We start from the raw sequence: 24,580 nt of genomic DNA, 5'->3' as shown, positions 1-24,580 counted from the left end.
ATCAGAAAAGTGTCTAGTTGGGGCCCTTTCTTACGTTTCAAATATCTGTTAACTCTTTTTCACCAACTTAGAACAGGTTCTGTCCGGGTTTGCACACCTTAAGCTGAAAACACACCTGCGCCGCCCCTAGCACACACCGGAGGCATCACACTGCAGCTTGTTAACAGACGACCACACAAAGTTAATACTACTTTTACTGAAAGAGCTGTACCTCCTCCACCTCTGCGTTAGCTTAAAATCATGTGTGGAGAGCCCCTAATTGGACTTGATTTCTCACCTAAAGAGCCGATCTTCAGAGCTATGACTCGCCAGGACATATCTTTTTGGCCATGGTCTTTATAATGACGGGATTGTGGGTCGTTTAGCTCGAGATATTTCTCAGCCTCAACCTCAACAGCGAGTCTCTCGTCTTTGTCACACGCGAGACAGCAACAGCTAGAGAGTTCCCTTTCTGCATCCATGGTGAGGAGAGGAGTCGAGCTGCCATAGGAGCAGAGAAGAAGACATTCCAGCTACGGGAGCTGGAATGTACAAGCAGAGAGCGAATGGGGGAAAAATGCATTTAATTCTGGGGTGAGGCTGGAAATAGGACAGTGGCATAAAGTGCCGCAGGGTGGCGCATCCAAGAGTGCCGACGCGCGTCTAGATACAGCCGCTGTTGGGTTGTACATTGAAAATACTAGGGGCGTGTTTTTTGATGTGCAGCATTCACTGCCAGTGTGTTTTAACTTTAACTTTGAACAGTTTGGAGCATTTCAACCAAAAACAAATTGGTTTAGAACCCAAAAATTTGGTTCCCAGCTGGAACCAAAAAATAGCAGCATTTTCCTGACCTGAAGTGCTAACTTTAATTACATCAGTGGGCGAGTCATATTCCACAGGTTGGAAAGAGAGGATGGAGTCTTGCACGTAACAGTCTACTACTGCTATTTTTTACTCACTACTGTAATCATGAGCCAGTCATTTGTGTTTAACCCACATAATCGTGAAGGCTGTGAACAAGTAACCAACGCGCTGACAAAAGTAAAGAAGGTAGGAGTCCCATGAGGATGCAGGTTGGGGTGGTGGATAGGTCACAAAACACCAGACTTTCCAACAAAGGACTTTCCCTAGGGAGACCAAATGAGAAGTCTTGTTGATCTACATTGAAAATGATTATTTTAAGATACATTGTCACTGTGTTTCTTTCTCTAAACCTTACCAAATTACCTAACCTACGTGACTTTACGTTAAGTACATAACGTTATACTAAGTACGTAATGTCGTTTGTGGGGAGCTAATTTGTTAGAAATCATATGAACCATTGTACGAAAATATGTTGTATCATCAGTAGTTGGTCCATGCTGTTTTTTGGATAAGACCAAATATCTGTTAGAATAGAACAAAAGCTCACAGGTGATCAGTGTGATCTGCCGTCTTACTACAACTGTTGTGCATTGTGCAATGTTCTTTGTTGATGACGCATTGTTAATTACAATGGTTCCGCTCACAACTGGTGGAAACGCGGGCTGATTTACTAGATATCATCGAGGTTTGAAAGTTTGGTGGAAAGGGGCTGAATGAGTTGTCAGCAGTTCCACCACAGAGATATTCACTCTAATTCTCTCACATGGTTTCATTTAAAAACAAGTTGGAGGCCTAAACGACAAAAATGATCCAGTATTTCACAAGTTTTTTTTTTTTTTTTTTTTTCAAATATCAGTCACAGAGGTCATTTTTCTGCAGAACCAGAACTCTTACTTAACTAAAAGTACATTTTGTTCATAGTCTTTTTCTACTTTTAGTTCAGTGATTTCAAATGCAGTAGTTATATGTTATATATCAGTACTTTCACTGAAGTAAGGGATCTGAACACCTCTACCCCCAGAAGAGTATAAAACCATGCCTTGAGTGCTGCTACCTTTCCTTTCCTTCTTCTGGCTGCTTGGAGAAGCCAGCCAAGGCTCTGTCGGTGCTGTGGGGCCCTAAGTTTGATCAATGAAGCCTAGAGAGGCAGAACATGGGGCCCAGTGCTGATGGCAGGGTGCCCAGAAGCATGGCATGAAGATAGAGGGGGGGGGGGCTGAGTCACACTTGAAAGTCCCAAAACAAGGAGATTTTCAAAGGCAGAGTGGGTTTGGGGCTTAGCTTTCCCATGAAATGTCAAGATTGTGCAACTGCACTGCAACATTTCAACAGAGCAGTCTACCACAAAACTGTATGGTATTTTATTGTAGAAAGGTTCTTAAGAATATAGATTTCTAGAAGGGTTTTACACACCATAAAGTTGTAATGACAGGTGCAGAGGACCAAAAACCAAATAGTTTGACATTCACTTTCTTTCGTGCTTGCTTGCTGCCGGCTGCAGCTTCATATTTAGTGTTCAGATTTGAGAGCTGTATCAATCTTTCCATTCAGCTCTCACCAAGAAAATGAATAAATGTCATGTTTGCCAAAATGTCAAACTATTGCTGAGGAGGACCAGGAGGTTTACCAAAAAAAGGTCTGTTGGCTTAAATGTTGTAATTAAAATGAGTGTAAGTAACGAAAATGTCCCTTTTCAAAATATAGATTATTATTGTAATCATGCGTCACTAATAGCATATGAATATCATGAGGGAGGTACTGAGCATATGTAATGGAAGCAACCGTTAAATAAAATAGTTTTTCCCTCAGCGGACTTGATGGTCCTGCCCCACCCGTATAAATAAATCAAGAAAGCCTGCGGCTCTAACAGGTGTGAATATGAATCTCTCACTGACTGATTAGGCGACTCTTGCTGACTCTGAGCCAAAACAAAGGCAGTGTTAGTAGTTTCTCCTCCTGGGAAAATCATGAGGGTTCATAAGTGTGGGTGGGGACTGCCAAGGTTCATCCATCTCTCAACCCAAATAACAACACAGCCACTCCTCCTCCCCTCTTCATCATCACCTCAGGAGCAGCAAACTAACCCCTTATCCAGTTTGACTGCCTCGGAAAAGAGCAGCAAGGGACAAAGAAAAAAGAGAGGGAGAGTTTGAGGATATTTGAGAACAAGTGTATCCCATTTGCATTCAAACCCAGTGTCTCCCAGGCTGTTTGTCAGAGGGCACTGAACTGTCTGTTTCCATTAAAGACTCAGTGCAGCCATGCTCAGCTGTACAAGACAAATGGTGCCATCAGTCCAGAAGTGTGCAATTACTCCCCTGTCCTCTGCGGGGGTCAAAAATATATTTGGGTTAGATCAATAGGCGTATTTGAGGGATCGATGGTGCAAACCAGACAGAAGCAGAAACACGATGGCCAGCTAATTTCACCCTTCATTAGTGCTGAGCGGCTTTTACTGTCAACATACATGTCAGCACACGTAGGATCATGTCAAAATGCAGCTGAGGCGATTGACCTGAGTGGCTGTCCAGTGAGTGTTTGAGCCCAGGGGGGGGAGAGGCAAGCACCAGCATGCAACTTCACATCACCTGGCGACCCAATCACAAGGATAAGTGTTGGCATTGTATGTTTCTGCAAACCACTGATATATTACACTTGTACATTTCATATGTAAGGCACATTTAGAAACTTTTATTTCTTAATTTTTCAATTTTATGTTTTGATAACACTGTGGTGACGTGATTGGGTTCAGGCACAAAGATCACTTAGTTAGGGTCAGGAAAACATGTTCTATCTTAAAATACCTGGTTTGGTCGCCACAAACAGGGCTGTAAATGTCCTGACCTCTTGTTAAAAATACCTGGTTTTGTTAGCACAAACACAACTGGAAATGTCCCGATGTCTTGTTAAAAATTACCTAGTTTCATCGCCAAAACCACGGCTTGAAATGTCAGGACGTCTGGTTAAGAATACCCATTTTTGTCTTCACAAACATGTCTGGAAATGTCTTGATGTCTCATTAAAAAATACCCAGTTTTGTCATCAAAAACACAGCTGGAATGTTTCAGTGTCTCTTTAAAAATACTCAGTTTTGTCACCACAAAAACACCCAAGTTTATCACCGAAAATACAGCTAGGCATGGTACAACATCTTGCTAAAAATGTCCAGTTTTGTCGGCATAAAAATACCAAGTTTTGTCCCCAGAAACCAAGCCAGAAATGTCTTGATGTCTCATTAAAAAATACCACAAAAATATTTGGATTTTTTGCCACAAACATGACTAGATATTTCAGTGGTCTCAAACAGTGATCAGCTGCTTTTTCCTGCTCGGCAGCCGTCTCACCTTGGTGTCACACCATCCTCTCCTCCTTCTGATAAGAAACTCAGTTCATATATGTATGTTTATGTAATCCTAACTATGTCACTTTGAAATGATATGACATGTATGAAACATACAAATATAACATCCGTGTTTTGCAGAAACATGTAATGCCAACATTTTATTCTGGCGTCTGGTCTGCGCCTGGAACCTGGTCTCAACAGAAAGTAAAGTTTCTCCACATGCTTTCATGAAATAGGTCGTGTTAGAGGCTTGTACTACGTTCATGTTATATTGTTTAGACTGTCTGTGTGGCCAAGCCATAAGCATTTCCATGTTAACTTCTGCTTCCTCTTTATTTATTTTCTCCGGATGCACTGACCCTAAACACCTGCACCTGTTAACTTGCAATACAACCGCAAACCCTGCAGCTGCACCACACACCTGTCCAGAGCTACGACTGGGAGCGATAAACCAAAACAACCCCTTTTCTCTTTCTCCTTATTATTTCAACCCTGGTGACCTTACCAATAAACTCCTTCCGCACATTACAATACGATCTGTCTGCCTCTCTTTCCGACTCTCTATCTGTCTTTCCCAATAAGAGAATTCCTGACAAAAAAAAAACAAAAAAAAAACAGTCGGATAGTTCGACATCTTATCTCCAAGACAGCAATTTAAATCACACAGAGGAAATCATCCCTGTCTTATAGAAACTGCTTGAAAAAATTTAATCACTGAACTGTTTATTAGATTGTTCAAGTCGGCTGAACACTTCCTTGGAGTTGCGCTGATGTCATTTTAGGTGCCATTACAATTATCGGGAAAAGTGCAATAAATAAAATTAACTAGAAATCTGATGAATTGTGTATTTAACAAATTTAATTAAGCTTGCTTCAGCAAAGAAACCTTTGTGCCTTTCACTCGTCCTGTCAGAGATGAAACGAAGCAGAGCTCAGGTGGAATATTTTCTCTGCCTGTGAGGAAATCTCTTTATTCAATTGGCAATGCAAATATTTGGCAGTGTTCATTACTGATTCAATGGAAGTTGGAGAGTCTTAACAAAACACACTTTTCTACATACAGTACACAATCCCCTCTGTAATGGGATTTTTTTGGAGGGATTCGGCCATCTGTTCAGTGACATGCTGCTCTGTAGGTCTCATTCTGCACAGTGAAACTCCTGGCCAAGTGAGCCGGTTGTGTTGTAAACAATATTTAATATTGATTTCCTGTGAGTGGCTGAAGTCTCCACCACTGAATGGGAAGAGATTGAAGCAATTACAGACTCTGTGTGACTTGGATGTGGCTCACAGTTTGTCAACAGATAGGAGAAATGTGCTGGGATGAGTTTGGCAGCCATAAGCATAGGAAATGCTCCTCTTTCTCTTTGTCTCAGTATGTACAGCAGAGAAAGATGGTTTGAAAATATATATTTCCCGGCATGCTTGTGGGATGCTGTTGCTGTAGATATTTCGAATCTATTCGGTCTTTTTGTTGTTGCTGGTTTGTGGGTGTGGGTGCCTGGAGGCTGTAGGTGGGAGGATATAGGATTTGGCAAGTTATTAAGGAGTTTGTTTTATGTTTTTCCACATTTTCTTGTGAGCTCTATTCTTGCAGGAGTTTAAAACACTGTTTACATCTGCTCACTTGGAAATGATCCAGATCTTAGGGGGAAAAAAACATGTGTAATGCATGTTTTTACTTAAGGGGTTCAGTATTACTCACATGTTCAGTATTTGAAGCAAATTAACTTGATTATAAGGAATTTCATAAGTGGATATGAGGGCTGCTCTTAGTGGTGGAAAACCACACTACGTGTTGTTGGTGGAATTTGTCGTGATGATTATTATAGATGTTGTGCCGAGAAAAGAGGATGCATCATGGATTAAACATCAGAAGATTCATATCAGCTAACTTGTGAAAAACAAAATGAGCCTGATGGATACTAGATTTTTGACACTTGATAGTAATATCAATACAAGACTTAACTTTAATTGAAAGCACCTCTTATTCAATGGAAACCCATTCCCCAGAATAAATGTTGGCATTGTGCATTTATGCACACCATGGATATGTTAAATTTGTATATTTGTTGAAAACTTTACATTTCAGTTTTTAATTTTATGTTGTGACAATGCTAAGGTTAACGTGGTTAGGTTTAGGCAACTTGGCTTGGGTTAGGAAAACATCATGTTATGGCTCAAAATAACTAGTTTGTTGCTACAAACACAGCTGTGAATGTCCTGAACTGTAGTTGGAAAATAACCGCTTTTTTGATCTAAAACTTGGCTGGCAATCTCCTGAACTCCTCTTGAAAAATATCTGCTTTTGTCATTTCAAACACAGCTACATTGCTACAAACACGGCGAGAAACTCTCTGAACTTCGGTTTAAATATACCTGCTTTTTTCACTACAAACATGGCTAGAAATGTCCTTAACTCATTAAAAGATACGTTGCTACAAACATGGCTAGAATTGTTATGAACTTGGGTTTAAAGATATCAGCTTTTGTCACTACAAACATGGCTAGAAATGTCCTGAACTCTCATTAAAAAATACCCGCTTACAGTATGTCGCTACAGACACGGCTGAAATTGTTACAAACTTGGGTTAAAAGTAGGGATGTCCCGATCCAGCTTTTTCACTTCCGATCCGATACCGATATTACAGCCTTGAGTTTTGGCCGATACCAATCCGATTCAAGCGCGTATTATACATATTCACTTATTTTGTTGTCAGTCATGTTAGAAAAGGTTTGATCAAGCAATATTACTCTAACAAGAACAACTACTTAATGGGGTTAGGTAGAATGATCCACAACAGTTGGTATGAGAAACTGACCCGTTTATTGTTAACAGGGATAAATAAACAAACTTTAAACTTGAACATTAACATTAAATAAAAAATACAGCTGGTTTGCTTTGGCTGCTTTGGCCCCTTAATGAATAGAAAGTAAATCAACACAAGAAATCTTTAAAATGTCTAACAATGAAATTAAAATAGCAGCAAGACTCCACACACTTGTGCTTTGGCCCCCTAATAAATAAAAAATAGATTAACACCACAAGACATTGTTGGCATTTAACAAACAATGCAGCCTTTCCTTTTCAGTTATTTTAGTAGTCAGTGCCAGCCTGGTGCACAGGCACACAATATTGTACAACTGTTTAAACATGCAATAGTCCATCCATGGCTCCAATTTCACTAATTGTGCCCAAAACAATGCCATCAGTACTCTTTACTTAAACAGTAAGAGTGTAAACCAAATAAAAATATCACTCTCTCTCAAACCAGAGCAGAAAACAAATAGTCAGTTAACTAAATTGACCGCTACTCTTCCTACCCTCCGTGTGTGTCTGCCGTCTGCATGCTGGCCTGGTGGATTGATAGTAAGAGCTGGAGCGGATCACTGGAATGGACTGCTTGAATCGCGGCGCGCTGGGCTGGCCGGAAAACCTGGAGCGGAATCCGTGAAAAACTGGATTGGAGTTCTTGGATCGGCATTTTTCCATGCAGTCTGATCCGATGCCGATGCCTGTTTTTTACTAATATCGGATCGGGACATCCCTAGTTAAAAGATACCCGCTTTTGTCACTACAAACATGGCTGGAAATGTCCTGAGCTCTCCTCAAAAAATACCCGCTTTTGTCACTACAAACACCAGAAAAAATGTCCCGAACTCTCGTTACGAAGTACCCGCTTTTGTCACTGCAAACACAGATGGAAATGTCCCAACCTGTTGTCAAAAATCACCCCCTTTTATTGGTCTTGAACATTGTTCTACTGTTATCCGCCACTTGGCAGCATGTCACGTCATCCAGCTTTCCCTCCCTCCCCTGATGAGAAACTTAAAACTACGTCAGACTTGTGAAACGTACAAATCACATATCCATGTTTTGCAGGATTGTACAATGCCAATATTTATTCTGGCGACTGAGCTGAGTGTTAAACAGATACTATAAATGACTGTCAGGGTGAGACCATCGACAAGAGGAAGGGGGACATGGGCAAGGTTTCCAGAATCAGCTTTCCTTGTCTGAATGTGTTTGCATATTTCCACTGTTGTTACTGGCAATCTATTTCCTCTAATAATGCCACTGCCAGCTGTTTTGAATGTACTGCTATTCTTAGAAATTAGCTGTGGGTTCAGTTATTCAGCAAAGGTCCCTACAATCTGTGTGATTGCCCATGGCCTCTTCACACTCCTCCTCTAACTCTCACATTTAACCGTAGGAAATGACAGGTCCATTGGGCTAAAGTTGGAACTGTCTATGTGTGTTTACACATCGCTCAACTTAGAGAACATTGGAGTGTGGCGAGGTTTGGCAGGGTGGAGGGCGAGACGCTCGGTGATGCTGATGGATTAGCAGGAAGGACCAAGACAGTCTCGTTTGGCCTCGTCTGTAGCCCTCTGCCCACAAAGAAAGTGGAACACAGTTAATACACTCACACCAGAGCTCAGTCTATCAATCTCCACCTGTAGGACAGGTTTCACATAAACACTGAACACTGCAAACACACAGCCCTACTAACACTACAGGGAATCAATCTTCAGTGAAAGTGCCGCTGCCTGGCACAGCTGTGGTATTTCTCACATATGGACACTGTTTGTCCCGGAGTCACTTCTCAGATCAATCGCTGACAGAAATGTTGAGGTGGCCAGTTAACCTAAAGCACCCATTCTAATCAATTTGTTTAAAACAGCCAGAAGTTGTGAAAATGGTGTGCTGATGTAATTATTATTATTATGTTATTTTCTCTTTCTCTCATTCTTCTTTTCATATTTTTTAACCAGTAACAGAGTTGAGACGAACATGCTGTTGTAGCTGTGGTTTACATTTTTTGGGCCTACACTTGTTTATATTTTGAAGTATTGGCGCCATTAAATCTTTGCTGAATTGGGTCTGGGCGCTATGTCAATATATACCGTGCAATGGTAGAAATGTGTCCAACGGTAGAGATTTGGCAACAACGTTTCTACCACGGGAGCTGTTCGGGGGAGGCTCTTGGATGTGTAAAGAGAACTGGATACAGAGTTTAAAGCGGAGCCCTGTTCATTCCTATGAAAGCTGCCCAGTGGTGAATGAAGCCAAAAAAAAAGCTCCACAGTATTAAATTACCCAGATTGTAAGGGTTAGCAAGTGGGTTAGAGACCTATAGCGGCCAAGCAGCTAACTTCTGCCAGCCAAGGCAGCTACCACAGATTTATCCCATTGCTAACTTGAATGGGAAGAAAATGATTTCAATGTGAAGCTCTTGTAAATTTTTGAAACATTATTAGACCAAATGGATTAAATCCTGGTAGGGAAACGAGTCATTTTCTGGGGGTTGTGATGCTCAAAAAACTATCCACTGATTTACAGACGTTTACTTCACAATGTAAGTCAATGGTGAAAAGGCTTTTTGGGCCCAGTGGCATCACCTGACAGACCTAGAAATTTTAGTTACATGGTTTGGCCATTATGTCAGATTGGCTTCAAAGTCTGGTGCACTTCCAGGGGGCCTTGGAACGCTATGTCGAAAATCGGGGCTAGATTCCCAGGTAATCTCGTGATTCCCTTGTGATCTCATGATCCAGCTGCCTCGCAAGGTAACATGATTTCAGCAGACCTGGAGAAGGAAGGTGAAGTTGTAAATACAGAAACCTGTTAACACTTGAAATTATTGTTCTCAGGAACAATCATGATGTATACCATTAGTGTGATAAAAATGTTATACCGTGACAGAGAATTTTGGCCGTATCACTGACCCCTAAGCAGACTTAGCTCTTAGAGGTACCTGATGGCTCTTTTTCTACAACTATCACTGAATTACTTTGATACTGAAGAAAAACCTTGAAGACTGTTCTCTTATTGATGTTTAAGTGCTGCAGACTTTGATAAAATAAGTCAGTTTTTATTGTTTCCCTGACACCAGTGAGTCTGTGACCTCAACCGATGGAGAGATCAACTCTTAAAGAGGCACAGTGGACAAAAGAGCGATTATTGTGTCGAGTATGTCTCAGATGTTAGGTGTGTAGGTGTGTTTCAATCCGCAGAAACTCAGCTCAAGAGTGTGTGAACCCCGAGGATAAAGGCGAAGCTATTGTTTGTGATGTGGCGTATCAGAATAAAAGTGCAGGCTTTTGTCCCGCCGATCCCTCTCTATTCACCGGTACAGATGTGACCATTTCCAATTTTAAGGTCTGTTAAGCAAGCACTAAGAGGACTGTGGGAACGGTGAAAGGACAAATTTTGTGTTTCATGGAGAAATTTAGGCGAAGGGTGAGAGATGCTGAGGCTTTTGTCTGCGCAAAGACGGGTTTCGACTAGCCGGTGACCTGTAAGAGTACAGTAATATCACCACAGGTAATGGTCTGCACTGGAGGGAGGAGAAATAATCTGTTACAGGAGGTCCAGTGTCCAGTGATACATTGCCTGCCAGGCCCGTGCTCTCTCATGGCAGAGCAATTCAAGGCCTCAGGACTCCTGAGTCGTGCTGCTCATTCGGAAAGTTGAAAAGTGGAATGAGAGCCAACAGCAGCGCTTCATAGTCCTGCAGTCAATCACTCAATCTCCTGAAATATGAGACAGACACTGTGCCTGACTGGAATCCTGAATTCCTTAACGCCTGTGTCACTCAGGAAGCACATTTCTCTCTGTGATCCTGCTGTCTCCTGACTGCCTGCAGCCCCTCCGTGACTGTATATTTGTCTCTTTGCCAAAGCATTTTTTGTATACACTTCCTGCACTGACCAACGGCGGAGCCAAGACAACCGCCAATTACATAAAGGAAAGCCGCGGCGGTGACAGCAGACTCCATGATGGTTTACTCCAGCACTTTAAACCCTGTGTTTTGGGGTTTGATACTGTGTGCTTGGGGTTGTTACTGGGTGCTTTGTGGCTTAGCCTGCTTGGATTTTGTGTCCAGTGTATTTAGTTGTTTTCAGCAGACGCTCGGAAGGGAAGTTAGCAATTTTCTGCAAAGCCTGCTTAAAAAACAATTATGTTCTTCAAGGTTAAAGCCTTGATTAAGAATCACTGGACCTGAAGCTGGACAGTCTCTACCTCCTAATTCCCCTTCAGTCTCTTTGCCCCCAGCCTCCCTCCTTCCTCTAACATGCAGTCCTGACACCTGTCTTCTTCATAGGCGCTGTAATACCCTGGGCACAGCGAACACAACATTAGTCTCCTTTTAATGAATTCCCTCCACCTTCCATGCTCTGCAGATTGTAATTAACACTTTTGAGACTTCAAAAATTGGCTTTTATTTATAGCCCCCCTTTCACACCTGCCTCTCACTGTGTAGCGAGCGCCTGCTCGCTACACAGTGAGAGATTAGTCTGTTTCTTTTTTGTTTACTTATTCTGATGTTGCCAGGAACCTTTCTCATATGGTCACAGAAGGAACAGTTTATTCCAAAATCAAAAATACACACTTTTCCCTTTACCTGTAGTGCTATTTATCAGTCTAGATTGTTTTTAGAGATGTCTGCCTTCTCTCCAATATAATGGAACCACATGGCATTCAGCTTGTGGTGCTCAAAGTGCCAAAAAATCCTTGTCTGAAAACTCAACAGCAATGTCTCTTTCCAGAAATCATGACCTGAGTACTCAAGAAAATTTTTACATCTCGCACTGTTACATGCATGAGCCTCTCGTCCATGAGTAGATGCACGCTTCATTCTCTTCCTACACGAAACTGTTAAAGTCTGTGGACATCTCTATGGCTGATATCACCAACACTCGAAAACTCACACCAAAACAATCAAGACTGACACATAGCACCACAGGTAAGAGGAAAAATATGTTTTTAGGATTTGGGGGTGAACTGTCCCTTTAAGTCACTGGTTACATGATAATGAGGTACATTCAAAAGCAGAGGTCTTTTGTCTCTAAACAAAAGAATGCCTAGATCCACCTGTCGATTACTGAAGTGATAAATCCGCATTGTTCCGTAGATACTGCAATATAATATCCTCAACAAGCATGTTTCAGAGAGACACACGTCTATATCTGCAGTCCTCATCTGAACCTCAGGGGATGTTTGTGTTGCAGTGCTTTGACTTGGAAAGATGTGACTAATTGTTGGCCAAACAAAAATCTCTGGTGTAATGGAGCGTTCATGACAAGCAGGATGCTCACTCAATGCCTCTGTCTGGAGGGAAACTATTGTGTATTTTCTAGACAAACTTGGTTTATCATTGAATTTTCTGCAAGAATAATGCTTTTGTGCATTCCTGCAGTATTTAATTTTCTGTCTTAACTTGTCTCATACGCAGATCATCTGAGATTTAGATGCATCTCACATTTAATCTATTTAAATTTTCTCTTTCATCACGCTGTTCATCTAAACTTTATGAGGACTGGATCTCTTGCTGCTGCCTCCCTGTCTACCTGTGTTTAACTTTCTCCTGCAGTCAGCTCTTCTCGACTTTGTGTGTTTGCCTAATGACAGGCTGCCTTTTTAAAGAGGATGTGTAGAAGGCAAGCTACAGCAGGTTAGGAAAGCACACTTTGCTCTGCATAATAATTTCAGACTTTAGCTTGTCTGGAATTTATGTGGGGTAATGTTTAATGTGTCTGTTCACCCCAGGCGACAGAGATTTTAAGGGTCTGCAGTTGGATTTGCATCACACAGGCTGTGCATTTAAATAATTCAATTAATATGAAAATGAAGCATGTCAGGTTGTAATTAATATGCTGTATGTAATCTATAATCTATTAACACACTGTACGAGATAAAGAAGCTTGTTAAAAAAAATCTCATCTTGTCTGACACAAGATCAAACCAGCAGCCAGCTCCTATTAAATCTATTTTATTAACTTATCAGTCATGTCGAATGTCCGAGCTTATCTGTCTCTGCCTCATCATTTAACCATCACGCAGGGCCGATAACAATTTCTCAGGGATTTTTAAGGTGTTTGAGCCACAGTGTTTGGTGCTCTTAAATGACCCTGAACATAATTTGGCTTGTGAGGGCCATAAACTGAAAACAGTCTGCTTGCCTGTGGGTCAATGTCAAACACTTCAGGCCCCAACCTGCTCATGTATTGACTTTAGACAGCCTTGTCTCTTAGAAATTACACTTATTTAATTTGAAACAGTTGCTAGGTTTTTGAGAGAAATGTAATGCCGAACAAATTACGTTTTCTACTAACACACTGAGAAAACTCTGCTAATTAACATACCTAGTAATTCACAAAAATGTCACTCACAACATATTTCAGAAATGTTCACTGACAGTGTATACTCATTGGCCACTTTATTAGGTACACTTGTTTCAATGCTCGTGAACACAAATAGCTAATCAGCCAATCATGTGGCAGCAACTCAATGCATTTAGGCATGTAGACATAGTCAAGACGACCTGCTGACGGTCACACCGAGCACCAGAATGGGGAAGAGAGGTGATTTAAGTGACTTTGAACGTGGCATGGTTGTTGGTGCCAGACAGGCTGATCTGAGTATTTCGGAAACTGCTGATCTACTGGGATTTTCGCACACAACCATCTCTAGGGTTTACAGAGGATGGTCTGACAAAGAGAAAATATCCAGTGAGCAGCAGTTCTCTGGGTGAAAATGCCCTGTTGATGCCAGAGGTCAGAGGAAAATGGCCAGACTGATTCAAGATGATAGAAAGGCAACAGTAACTCAAATAACCACTCGCTATAACCAAGGTCTGCAGAAGACCGTCTTGAACCAACAACACGTCGAACCGTGAAGCAGATGGGCTACAGCAGCAGAAGACCACACCAGGTGCCACTCCTGTCAGCTAACAACAGGAAACTGAGGCTACAATTCACACAGGCTCACCAAAACTGGACAACAGAAGATTGGAAAAATGTTGCCTGGTCTGATGAGTCTTGATTTCTGCTGCAACATTCAGATGGTAGGGTCAGAATTTGGTGTAAACCACATGAAAGCATGGATCCATCCTGCCTTGTATCAACGATTCAGGCTGGTGGTGGTGGTGGTGTAATTGGTGTAGGGGGGATTTTCTTGGCACACTTTGGGCCCCTTAGTACCAACTGAGCATGGTTTAAACACCACAGCCTACCTGAGTATTGTTGCTGACCATGTCCATCCCTTTATGACCACAGTGGCTGTTCCATTGGTGTGTGATTGCGTGTGAATGGTTACTGAGTAGCAGGTGGCACCAAGTATGGTAGCCTCACCAGTGTGTGAATTGGTGGATGTGACATGTAGTGTGAAAAGCGCTTTGAAGGCTAGTGAGAAGACTAGAAAAACGCTATACAACGCTCTGCAGGGGTGACTCTCCAGGTCTCTCCAGGTTTCGTCTCTGTATATGATACGCACATTGGAAGAGGATGTATTGTTCTTAAAATATTTTGGAAACACTAGGGGCACATTGGTCGGAATATGTTTTGCAATTTAAGAAAAGTTGTGAAGCCACTGGGTTTAGTGAATTTATCCATGCATTACTCAGCTGGAAGTCCACAGTGAGAAAATGTGCTTTTTGTAATTTGGGTGAATTGATCCTTTAAAGCAAAAGTGCTTAAAGATTCTGTGTCGTTATGCTCAAGTTTTCTTGAGAGCATCGTTGTTTGCTGGCATTACCAGGTCCTTTTCAAAGCGTGTGTGTGTGTGTTTGTGAGAGAGAGGGAGTGATGGAGTGCTCCTCCTGACAAATGATCCCAATGAATCATTGCTAATGAACAGAACAAGATGCGCCGAATGGAGGAAAAATTGCGACGTTCTCTCTCATGATCTGGAGCCATACTGTTAATCACATTGTCTGTTCTTTATGTACGAATTTGTTCTGCTCTAACGAGAGCTTTCATCACACAGATTATCAAAGATGTGATTGAGTTTTTTTCTGTTGTTTGAAGCTAAAATGAGCACATTTTCAGAGAAAAAAACCTTGGGCTTCAGCAATAGTTACATCAACTTAATCCATGTAGACTGTGGTGGGTTGATCCGCACAGAGCCTGGGAGAGAAGGTCCTCCAGAGTGCTCAGCAGGGTCTGCTGGTACATTGATAAAGCAGCTTTCAGTGGGCACTAAATTGAGCACTCTGACACCCAGAGATAGAAAGGCGACAGAACCAGAGAGGGATGTGACTTTTTTATCCATTTTTCTGCTGAAATTATGCACACCACACACACTAGCATGCACAGAGGCAATGAAGCGTTCCACCTCCTCCACTTTCCAGTCATGTATGGCAGTTTCCTGTCAGCAACACTAAGTCAGGTGGGAACTGAGAGAAAAGACGGGAAAACAAGCAGAAACTGAATGAAAGACGGGGTGCAGACAGCACCTTTATTCTGCGGTTTTATGACCTCCTAAACGTCCTTGAAAGGTTTTAGGTGGAACCAAATTACAGTCCCTCCGGTGTTTGTGAATCAGAGGTGTTGACAGGCGTGAGTCCGGCCAACAAGGCAGCTCGACAGAGTCAGGGTGAAGGTATGCGGGGGCTTTCAGACACCCTGAAAGAAAAGTACTGGGGAAATATTTCCTTTCACACAAAAGGCGAGGAACAGTCTTGCAGTGAGCAGCAGCCTTGTCCTGCTGGGGGGTTATTTTAGGTGTCCCTCAGGGGTCTGACCTCAGGGCCCTCTCAGATACTTGACAAAAGAGCCTGAGTTTCCCCTGGATAATAAGAGAATCTGCTGCTTCTGAATCTCAGAGGTGGTGTACACAAGAGAAGTGCAGGTGCATGTGCTTCTTTATAGGGTGACTCATCATGGGCGTTCACAGAGGGACACGCTGGGAAAAAGAACAGCCATTTATTCAAGGCCCCTATGTTGTGGTCATGGTGTATTTTAAAGCATCCGCTGTTTGCCAGCTTTCCATCGTATATTGAGGAACTGACAAAGATCCTTTAAAGGATGAAAATAGATGTTTACGTGATGGAGGAGTGGTATGTGTAGGTGCCTCTCGGATTAGAGTATATAACTGCAGTTGTCAGGAAATTTGCCTGGGCTACTTTGTCCTCATGGGTGTGACTAATGACCATCAGCGATCGAGTGAGTGTCAGGAAGTGTTAGTGGTATGGTGAGAATGAGACAGTGAGTGAATAGTTGGCCAGGAGAGCTGCTGCAGACACCAAACAACAAGATGGAGGTGATGCACAGAGAAAGAGAGTTTGATTCTGCAAAGATGGTCTCATCTATGGGTAACCTAAAGCTACCGTCAGGAATCTGTGACTACTAACGGTTGTTAGGGTTGTATTCATGCACATATAGAGCGAATAAAAGGCAAGCCATTACATAGCCTGTGTAGACAGCTGGATTATGTAACGTAGAAATCTATCTGTTTCAACAGACGTAAGATGGACAGCTAAAAAATGTATCCTTATGAAACGGTTAATGATACCTAATGAATTAAAGCCTGTACTTAACATAAAGTTACATAGGTTAGGTTAAGGAAAAGAAACATAGTGACAGCGTACCTTGAAATAACAGTTCACTTTGTTTCACATGGTTCCAAACACTGGCGTCCTCCCGTAAGCGCAATGGTCCCATGATCACAGCCTTCTCAATTAAATGGGTTATACACAAATTACTGGCTCATGATTGCATTGGTTATAACAAGTTTTGGTGCATTACTTTTCGGAAGTACAGTACAGGCCAAAAGTTTGGACACACCTTCTCATTCAATGCGTTTTCTTTATTTTCATGACTATTTACATTGTAGATTCTCACTGAAGGCATCAAAACTATGAATGAACACATGTGGAGTTATGTACTTAACAAAAAAAGGTGAAATAACTGAAAACATGTTTTATATTCTAGTTTCTTCAAAATAGCCACCCTTTGCTCTGATTACTGCTTTGCACACTCTTGGCATTCTCTCCATGAGCTTCAAGAGGTAGTCACCTGAAATGGTTTCCACTTCACAGGTGTGCCTTATCAGGGTTAATTAGTGGAATTTCTTGCTTTATCAATGGGGTTGGGACCATCAGTTGTGTTGTGCAGAAGTCAGGTTAATACACAGCCGACAGCCCTATTGGACAACTGTTAAAATTCATATTATGGCAAGAACCAATCAGCTAACTAAAGAAAAACGAGTGGCCATCATTACTTTAAGAAATGAAGGTCAGTCAGTCCGGAAAATTGCAAAAACTTTAAATGTGTCCCCAAGTGGAGTCGCAAAAACCATCAAGCGCTACAACGAAACTGGCACACATGAGGACCGACCCAGGAAAGGAAGACCAAGACTCACTTCTGCTTCTGAGGATAAGTTCATCCGAGTCACCAGCCTCAGAAATGGCAAGTTAACAGCAGCTCAGATCAGAGACCAGATGAATGCCACACAGAGTTCTAGCAGCAGACCCATCTCTAGAACAACTGTTAAGAGGAGACTGCGCCAATCAGGCCTTCATGGTCAAATAGCTGCTAGGAAACCACTGCTAAGGAGAGGCAACAAGCAGAAGAGATTTGTTTGGACCAAGAAACACAAGGAATGGACATTAGACCAGTGGAAATCTGTGCTTTGGTCTGATGAGTCCAAATTTGAGATCTTTGGTACCAACCGCCGTGTCTTTGTGAGACGCAGAAAAGGTGAACGGATGGATTCCACATGCCTGGTTCCCACTGTGAAGCATGGAGGAGGAGGTGTGATGGTGTGGGGGTGTTTTGCTGGTGACACTGTTGGGGATTTATTCAAAATTGAAGGCACACTGAACCAGCATGGCTACCACAGCATCCTGCAGCGACATGCCATCCCATCCGGTTTGCGTTTAGTTGGACGATCATTTATTTTTCAACAGGACAATGACCCCAAACACACCTCCAGGCTGTGTAAGGGCTATTTGACCAAGAAGGAGAGTGATGGAGTGCTGCGGCAGATAACCTGGCCTCCACAGTCACCGGACCTGAACCCAATCGAGATGGTTTGGGGTGAGCTGGACCGCAGAGTGAAGGCAAAGGGGCCAACAAGTGCTAAACACCTCTGGGAACTCCTTCAAGACGGTTGGAAAACCATTTCAGGTGACTACCTCTTGAAGCTCATGGAGAGAATGCCAAGAGTGTGCAAAGCAGTAATCAGAGCAAAGGGTGGCTATTTTGAAGAAACTAGAATATAAAACATGTTTTCAGTTATTTCACCTTTTTTTGTTAAGTACATAACTCCACGTGTTCATTCATAGTTTTGATGCCTTCAGTGAGAATCCACAATGTAAATAGTCATGAAAATAAAGAAAACACATTGAATGAGAAGGTGTGTCCAAACTTTTGGCCTGTACTGTATATGTCCAAACATTGCATGAGAACAGCTTGGTGTGGACACGCTGTTGGTGTAAAGGCGGCGCATTCCGTCATGCCTTTTTCTCTAGCGGGGCATTCCCAAAATGCACAATCTGACATTTTGCTGACCATAAATTGCAACAGCCTTGTTACTGCTGGTTGTTACTTAAGGAGCAATGGCGATGTGAACGAACAGAACACAAATTTCAGTTGGCAAAAATGACTTGCACGCTGTGACAAAAAACAGACAGAACAAGTGTGGGCAGGGTTGTTAGCATCAACAGTATCTCAATATCTACATACACAGGAATGCACGTTGTGAGTCTAGTCCAGGGATACTCAACTTCCTTTGTGTGGTGGCCACTTTTGCAAAATGACAGGAGGCCAGGGGCCAGTCACCGCAGCCCTGTGTGGGTCAGGTGTGCACAGGGGTGTTTCTAGGATTTTAGGACATTCAAGGCTTAGCCCAGACCTCTGTTAGGGGATCTGGGGGATCTTCCCCGGGAACTTTTTTTTTTTTTTTTTTTTTTTAATTAAAAAAAGTTTTATTTTGATGCTTTTTCATGCACTCTGGCACTTTATTTACAATGAAAGTATCGCAACATTCCCAGTGTGAATCAGTAATTATGCTTCTACGCTGATGATAGCTGTAGCCAGAGGCATTATGTTTTCCGGTTGTCCATCTGGCCATCTACCCCTCAGTCCATCTGTCCCATTCTTGTTAACGTGATATTTTAAGAAAACCTTGTGGGAATTTTTTTCAAATTTTGCACAAACATTCAATGATTGGACTCGATGAACTGATTAGATTTTGGTGGTCAGTATCAAGGTCACTGTGACCTTGCATCAGTCTCATTCTTGTGAATGCAATATTTTGCGAACGCCTTTTTCAAATTTGGCAGAAATGTCCAGTTGGACTCAGAGGTGAACTAATTAGATTTTGGTGGTCAGAAGTCAAGGTCCCTGTTGCCTTGTCTGTCTGTCTTACTCTTGTAAATGTGATATCTCAAGAACACCTTAAGGGGATTTCTTAAGATGTGGCAAAAACATTCACTTGGACTCAACAAAGAAGTGATTAGATTTTGGCAGTCAAACATCAATATCAGTGTGACCTTGCATCCATCTCATTCTCATGAACACCATGTCTCAAGAACACCTTGAGGGAATTTCTTTAAATTTGGCACAAATGTCCACTTAGACTGAAGAATAAACTGATTAGAATTTTGTGATCAAAAGTCAAGGTCAGTGTGACCTCACAAAATATGTTTTTGGCCATAACTCAAGAATTCAAATGCTAATTATGACAAAATGTCACACAAATGTCTAATAGGATATAATGATAAAGTGATCACATTTTACATCCAAAAGGTCAAAAGTCAGCTTCACTGTGACATCATAATGTTTTGCATTATGGCCATTTCTCAATATCATATCTCAGGAACAGAAGTTGGAGACATTTGGTCAGATACTGAATTGGTGACACGAGTCTTAGGTGTCCACCTTGAAACTGTGCTGATTGTGTAGATCGTCTATGCTGCTGGAGGTGAAGGTGTGTGTGTGTGACGCATCCATGTTTTCACAGACATGGATGTAAACTGTAAGAGAAACTTGACTTTTGTATGGAGGCATACAACTGTGGGGTGGTAATTCTAGCTTTCATTTTGGATTAGAAAATGGTCCTGTAAAGGCACCATTACAGTCATCGCCTGTTAAAGATGAAAGCATGACACTCTTGAGTCTTTTAGTTTTTGTAATTAAACGTTGTCTTAAAGTGGGTGTTAAATTGTCGGTCTGAATTAGCCTAAGATTTCTGGCTTGGTTTGTGGTCTTTAACATTACTGATTAAAGGTGAACACTAACTTTTAATTGTTCGTCTTCTTTGTCTCCAGAAACAATTAGCTGCAAACTGCACTCAGCCCGCTTTCATGCTTGTGCCTTCTGCTCAGTTAAATTCTTCCAACGTACATCAACACCCATCTCTATGGGCAGATTGTTCTCTTTGCTTCTTGTTTTGCCAATGCTCATTATAAAGTGAATCTGTCAGCTTCCACTTTTGGATGAATTAGCATCTGAAGCCCCTCCACTTGTGTTCTCCTCCTCTCGTGAGCACCACTAGTTGAGGGCCCAGAGAAAGGAGGAGGAGGAAGAAATGCAAGTGTTGAGAGAATGACGGACAAGGAATGGAAACACGCTCTGCTAGTTAAACCCAGTGACCTCTGTCTAATAGAAAAGAAGCAACATGGAGTAACAGTAGAGGAATCAGCAGTATTTTCTATCCTAAAGCCAAAACAATCTGCATCTCTGCAACAGCGTGCAAGCACTTTGTAAACTTTGTGTGTGGATAAGTGCTATGAAAACGAAGTTTATTAGTAATTGTCTTGAACCGCGTAATCCTATTAGAGTCATGGGGAGCAGAAGCTTATACAAGCATGCCGAGCATTAGCCCGAAGGCAAGGAAACAAGTCTGCAGTCCATCACAGGACTCACAGATAAACAGAGCATCTCTTCCCACTCTCATTCATACCTACATGCCACTTAGCATCTCTGATGTAAGTTGGGGAAACCCATGTGAGCAAGCAGGGAATGTTACATTCAAGTAAAAATACAAACATAATAACAGCATAATGTATTTAAAGTATTAAAGTAAAAGTACATGTTGGGAGAATGGTCCTTTTTAGAGAGTCATTATTACACATTTCATATTATTTGAATATAATTACTGACGCCAATGGAGGTGGAACACATTTTAATAACTTTATACTATTGTTTTAATCTGTAGCGCAGTATCGTATTTTACAAATTGATCATGCGTTTTGTTTGTAAAATCTGAAAAGTAACTAGTTACTCCAGCTGTCAGATAGAAGTAGTGGAGAAAAAGTACCAAAAAAGTGCAATATTTCCTCATAGAATATGGTACCATACAATTAAAACACTCAAGTATAGTACCTTCAGATTGTACTTAAATACAATACTTATGTAAATGTACTTAATTACTTTCCACCAATGAAATGCAGCACTGAAAGACTGCAGAACACACATAGATAAATTAGGTGCCATGAATCTGTTGCAGACAGCAACTGTCCAACTCATTACTTGGACAGATTTTCCTAAACGTTGCCCTGCATTGTCAGCATTACATGTACCAAATCAAATCCTGGTGACTGACTTAACTGCTTATGGGTTTACTTTTTTTCTCTGTTGTCACAAAGTTCTCACAGAAAAATAACTCATTATGAGCGTTGTTAGTCAAGATTGCAACTAGATCTCAAATGTCAAGAATAACAAGAAGTGTCTTGTACCGAAGTATTTTGGAAAGATTGATTATGGTGTGATTTCTAATGTACGTTTTACTGACTTGTAATAAGGATTTGCTAAAATACACATAACGGTAGTAGGACACAAGCACAATATTCCTCTATTTCAACCAGGGCTGCACCGAATGTCTTTTTTTAACATTCAAAGCTTGTATTGAGATTTCCGAATGAAACTTCAAATGTCTGTCATCGTATTTTATGATGTCATCAGCCTTAAACAAAACACATACTGCTGTCAGACTGCCCAGTTAATACAGGTGCGTGCCTCCCTTTGTGTGTGACAAGCTGAAAATGATTTCATCCATCCTTTTTCAATAAATTTTGACATTTGGGGTGCACAGCGCTCTGGAGTTATTGGAAATGTTTGAATCACGAAACAATCCTATGCAGCCACCACTGGAATCTAATTCTACAAATAGTGTAATGTTCAACTGTGCAGAAATATGGGGTTTAAACAAATGAACAGACATGCAGCATTCAAATGTTAATTCGGAATTCAAATGTCAATGTTACGAATAAAGCTTTGAAGCTTCAAACCATTTGCTAAAGCCCTAATTTAAACTCCTTTTCACTTTTAGATTGACTGAGCATTGTTATTAAAGTATCTTGCGTAATATATACAGTAAGTTTCTTGTAATATGACAGTCCTAGATCAGTAGATACATTTAGTAGTTAAGCTTATAGATTTGTGTTTTCACACTACAAAGATGGAGACCCACCTTTTCATAGAGATTAACAACTTTTACACCAGTCTAAACAAACTGAATCAAACTAGCGAGCACACCTGAGTTTGTTTGAACCAAACAGGTGGAGTGTTAAAGCATCTCCAGGCTGAGCAGAAGGCAGTCAGAAGGAGCACTGTAATGCTTATATTGTTGAATGGAACCAAAGAAGAAGAACATAACTTTTCATTTTCCGTTTTAAGCCCTTTTCTTCCATATTCTGACTCAATTTCAATTCATAAAACTTGTTTCTTATAATGATGCAGCAGATTCCACCCCATCTCAGGCTCGGTTAATCAAGTCAGTCTTTACATTAACACAGAACCATTTTTCACCTGTCAGCGGCATCTCATTTCAGACTCTGGAATGGGGATGATTGTGTATGACTGTGGCCCACTGGTCTGTGTGATGGCTGCTGAGTCATTGCTAATGTGCATCTGTTTCAGGCAGTGAGATTTCTCCCCCCTGCAATGAGAAAAGTCCGCAGGGACAGTGAGTTATGAGGGAGCGGCACAAGATTAATGGCTTGAATAGTCTCCGCCTCTGTGATTTGACTATTGCCTTAGAGTAAAGTAAAAATATTAGTGTCCCATGTAATTATTTTGCCTGTATGAGCCGCAAATTTGCAAAACATGGCAACACATTTTCCTTTCAGACTAACACAGGGTTTATTAAAGTTAATTAGGTTGAAAAATGATACTGAGCGCGCTTTATTAAAGTATATTTATGATGACCCAATGTATTTTAATCGACATGCTATTACAGTTTTAATGTGATTTGGTTTCATGGCATGCAACACCGATGTTTTCTTTTGTAACTCACACTTTGTTTTCCTGTCTCCCCAGGGGTCTCTTACTCATACGTGCAGGGGCAGGCAGGAGATGAGGACGCTGCAGTGGACGTGAAGCTGTACAGTCACCGGTGGAGAAGATGGCTCCCCCCGAAACCACGTAATATGGACAGTAACAGGGCCAGTCAGGAGCAGGACCAGGATCCTGAGCAGGAGGAGCCTGAGGGTTTCCCAGGCCTGCTGTCTGCAGAGGAAACAGACAACAGTTCCCAGATAGAGGTAAGTGCTGATTCACACTGAGGTCGGAACAGAGATAACTGAACGTAATTTTGTGTTTCCAGAATCAGAGGAAAAAGTCTGTGGCTCTGGGAAGGTTTTCAAGAGTCTGAGAAAGATGTGTTTTATTGAAGGTGTGGAGTTCAATGGAAGTGTAGCATGCTGCGTTTTTGGAGTGACATGAAGTCAGGATTTCTCTGCTTCTGCTCTGTTTATCTTATTTGCAAGTTCCCAAGGTCATGGAGGTGTCATGCAGTAAATCACAGGAGCACTCCCTGAAATTGCGTAATTTGGCAGCATTATAAGCCGTTCACATCCATGATTCTCCCACACAGGTGTTATTATCTCATCTGAGGGCTCTGTGGGAATGTACACACTGTGACTTGATTGACATCTCTATGATCATTTTATTAGTTATCTTGGCACCTGTTCGTGTGGGGAGGTTATGCTGTGGTCATGTCATTACAAGTTTCTTCAATAGTGTTCCCATCAAATTCCCACCAAGTTCCCACCAAGTTGAAATTATGACTCTGGTCTGATATGACCGACTTAGTGCTTCATAAAACAGAAGTACCTAAAAGTCCGGCAAACAGGGATGCCACACATCAGCCAAAGTCCGTCGTATGGGTTGATATCATTTAACCTAAATGTTATATTGTCTCTTGCAATGTCAGCTGAGATAGGCTCATCATGTCAGTCTTTCTATATATATATATATTGTATAGAAAAGTGGTAAATAAAGTGTACATGTACAATAGAATGAATTCAAAATATATACTTAATGATATAACACATACCACAGCTCAGACAGAGGGGTAAATTGTGTTTCGAAAACGTGTATTTTCCACCACACTATATGGAAAAAGTTCTCTCTTTGAGTATGAGATGCATTTTGCCCTATTTAAACCACTGGGTGGTTCATTGAGTGTTCCCTCTACAGTCCACTGGCTTGCTGGAGGTCATTTGGCGAACTCCATGTTTATCTCTGTGTGGTTTTAAGAAAGATGGACTCTCATGTTGGTCATATCACCACAATACGATACCTGTCCATGATAGATTCAGAGTCTGCATGCAGTTTCAGCTATGTGAAGCTCTGCTTTTCCTGGCAATGTGTTAAACC

General features: G+C 41.5%; 1 protein-coding gene across 1 annotated transcript in view; it reads left to right on the top strand.

Moving 5' to 3' along the window:
- Window positions 1-24,580, top strand: part of plxdc2b (plexin domain containing 2b) — a 144,747-nt gene that overhangs the window by 27,790 nt on the left and 92,377 nt on the right. The window contains exon 2 of the mRNA XM_033639070.2: window positions 23,240-23,463. Coding sequence (XP_033494961.2) covers window positions 23,240-23,463 — 224 coding nt within the window. The remainder of the gene's footprint in view (window positions 1-23,239; window positions 23,464-24,580) is intronic.

Source organism: Epinephelus lanceolatus, chromosome 20 (assembly GCF_041903045.1).
Source record: "Epinephelus lanceolatus isolate andai-2023 chromosome 20, ASM4190304v1, whole genome shotgun sequence".
In the NCBI taxonomy this organism is placed as follows: Eukaryota; Metazoa; Chordata; class Actinopteri; order Perciformes; family Serranidae; genus Epinephelus; species Epinephelus lanceolatus.
The sequence above is the reverse complement of the archived record's forward strand: the minus strand, read 5'-3'. Positions and strand labels throughout refer to the sequence as shown.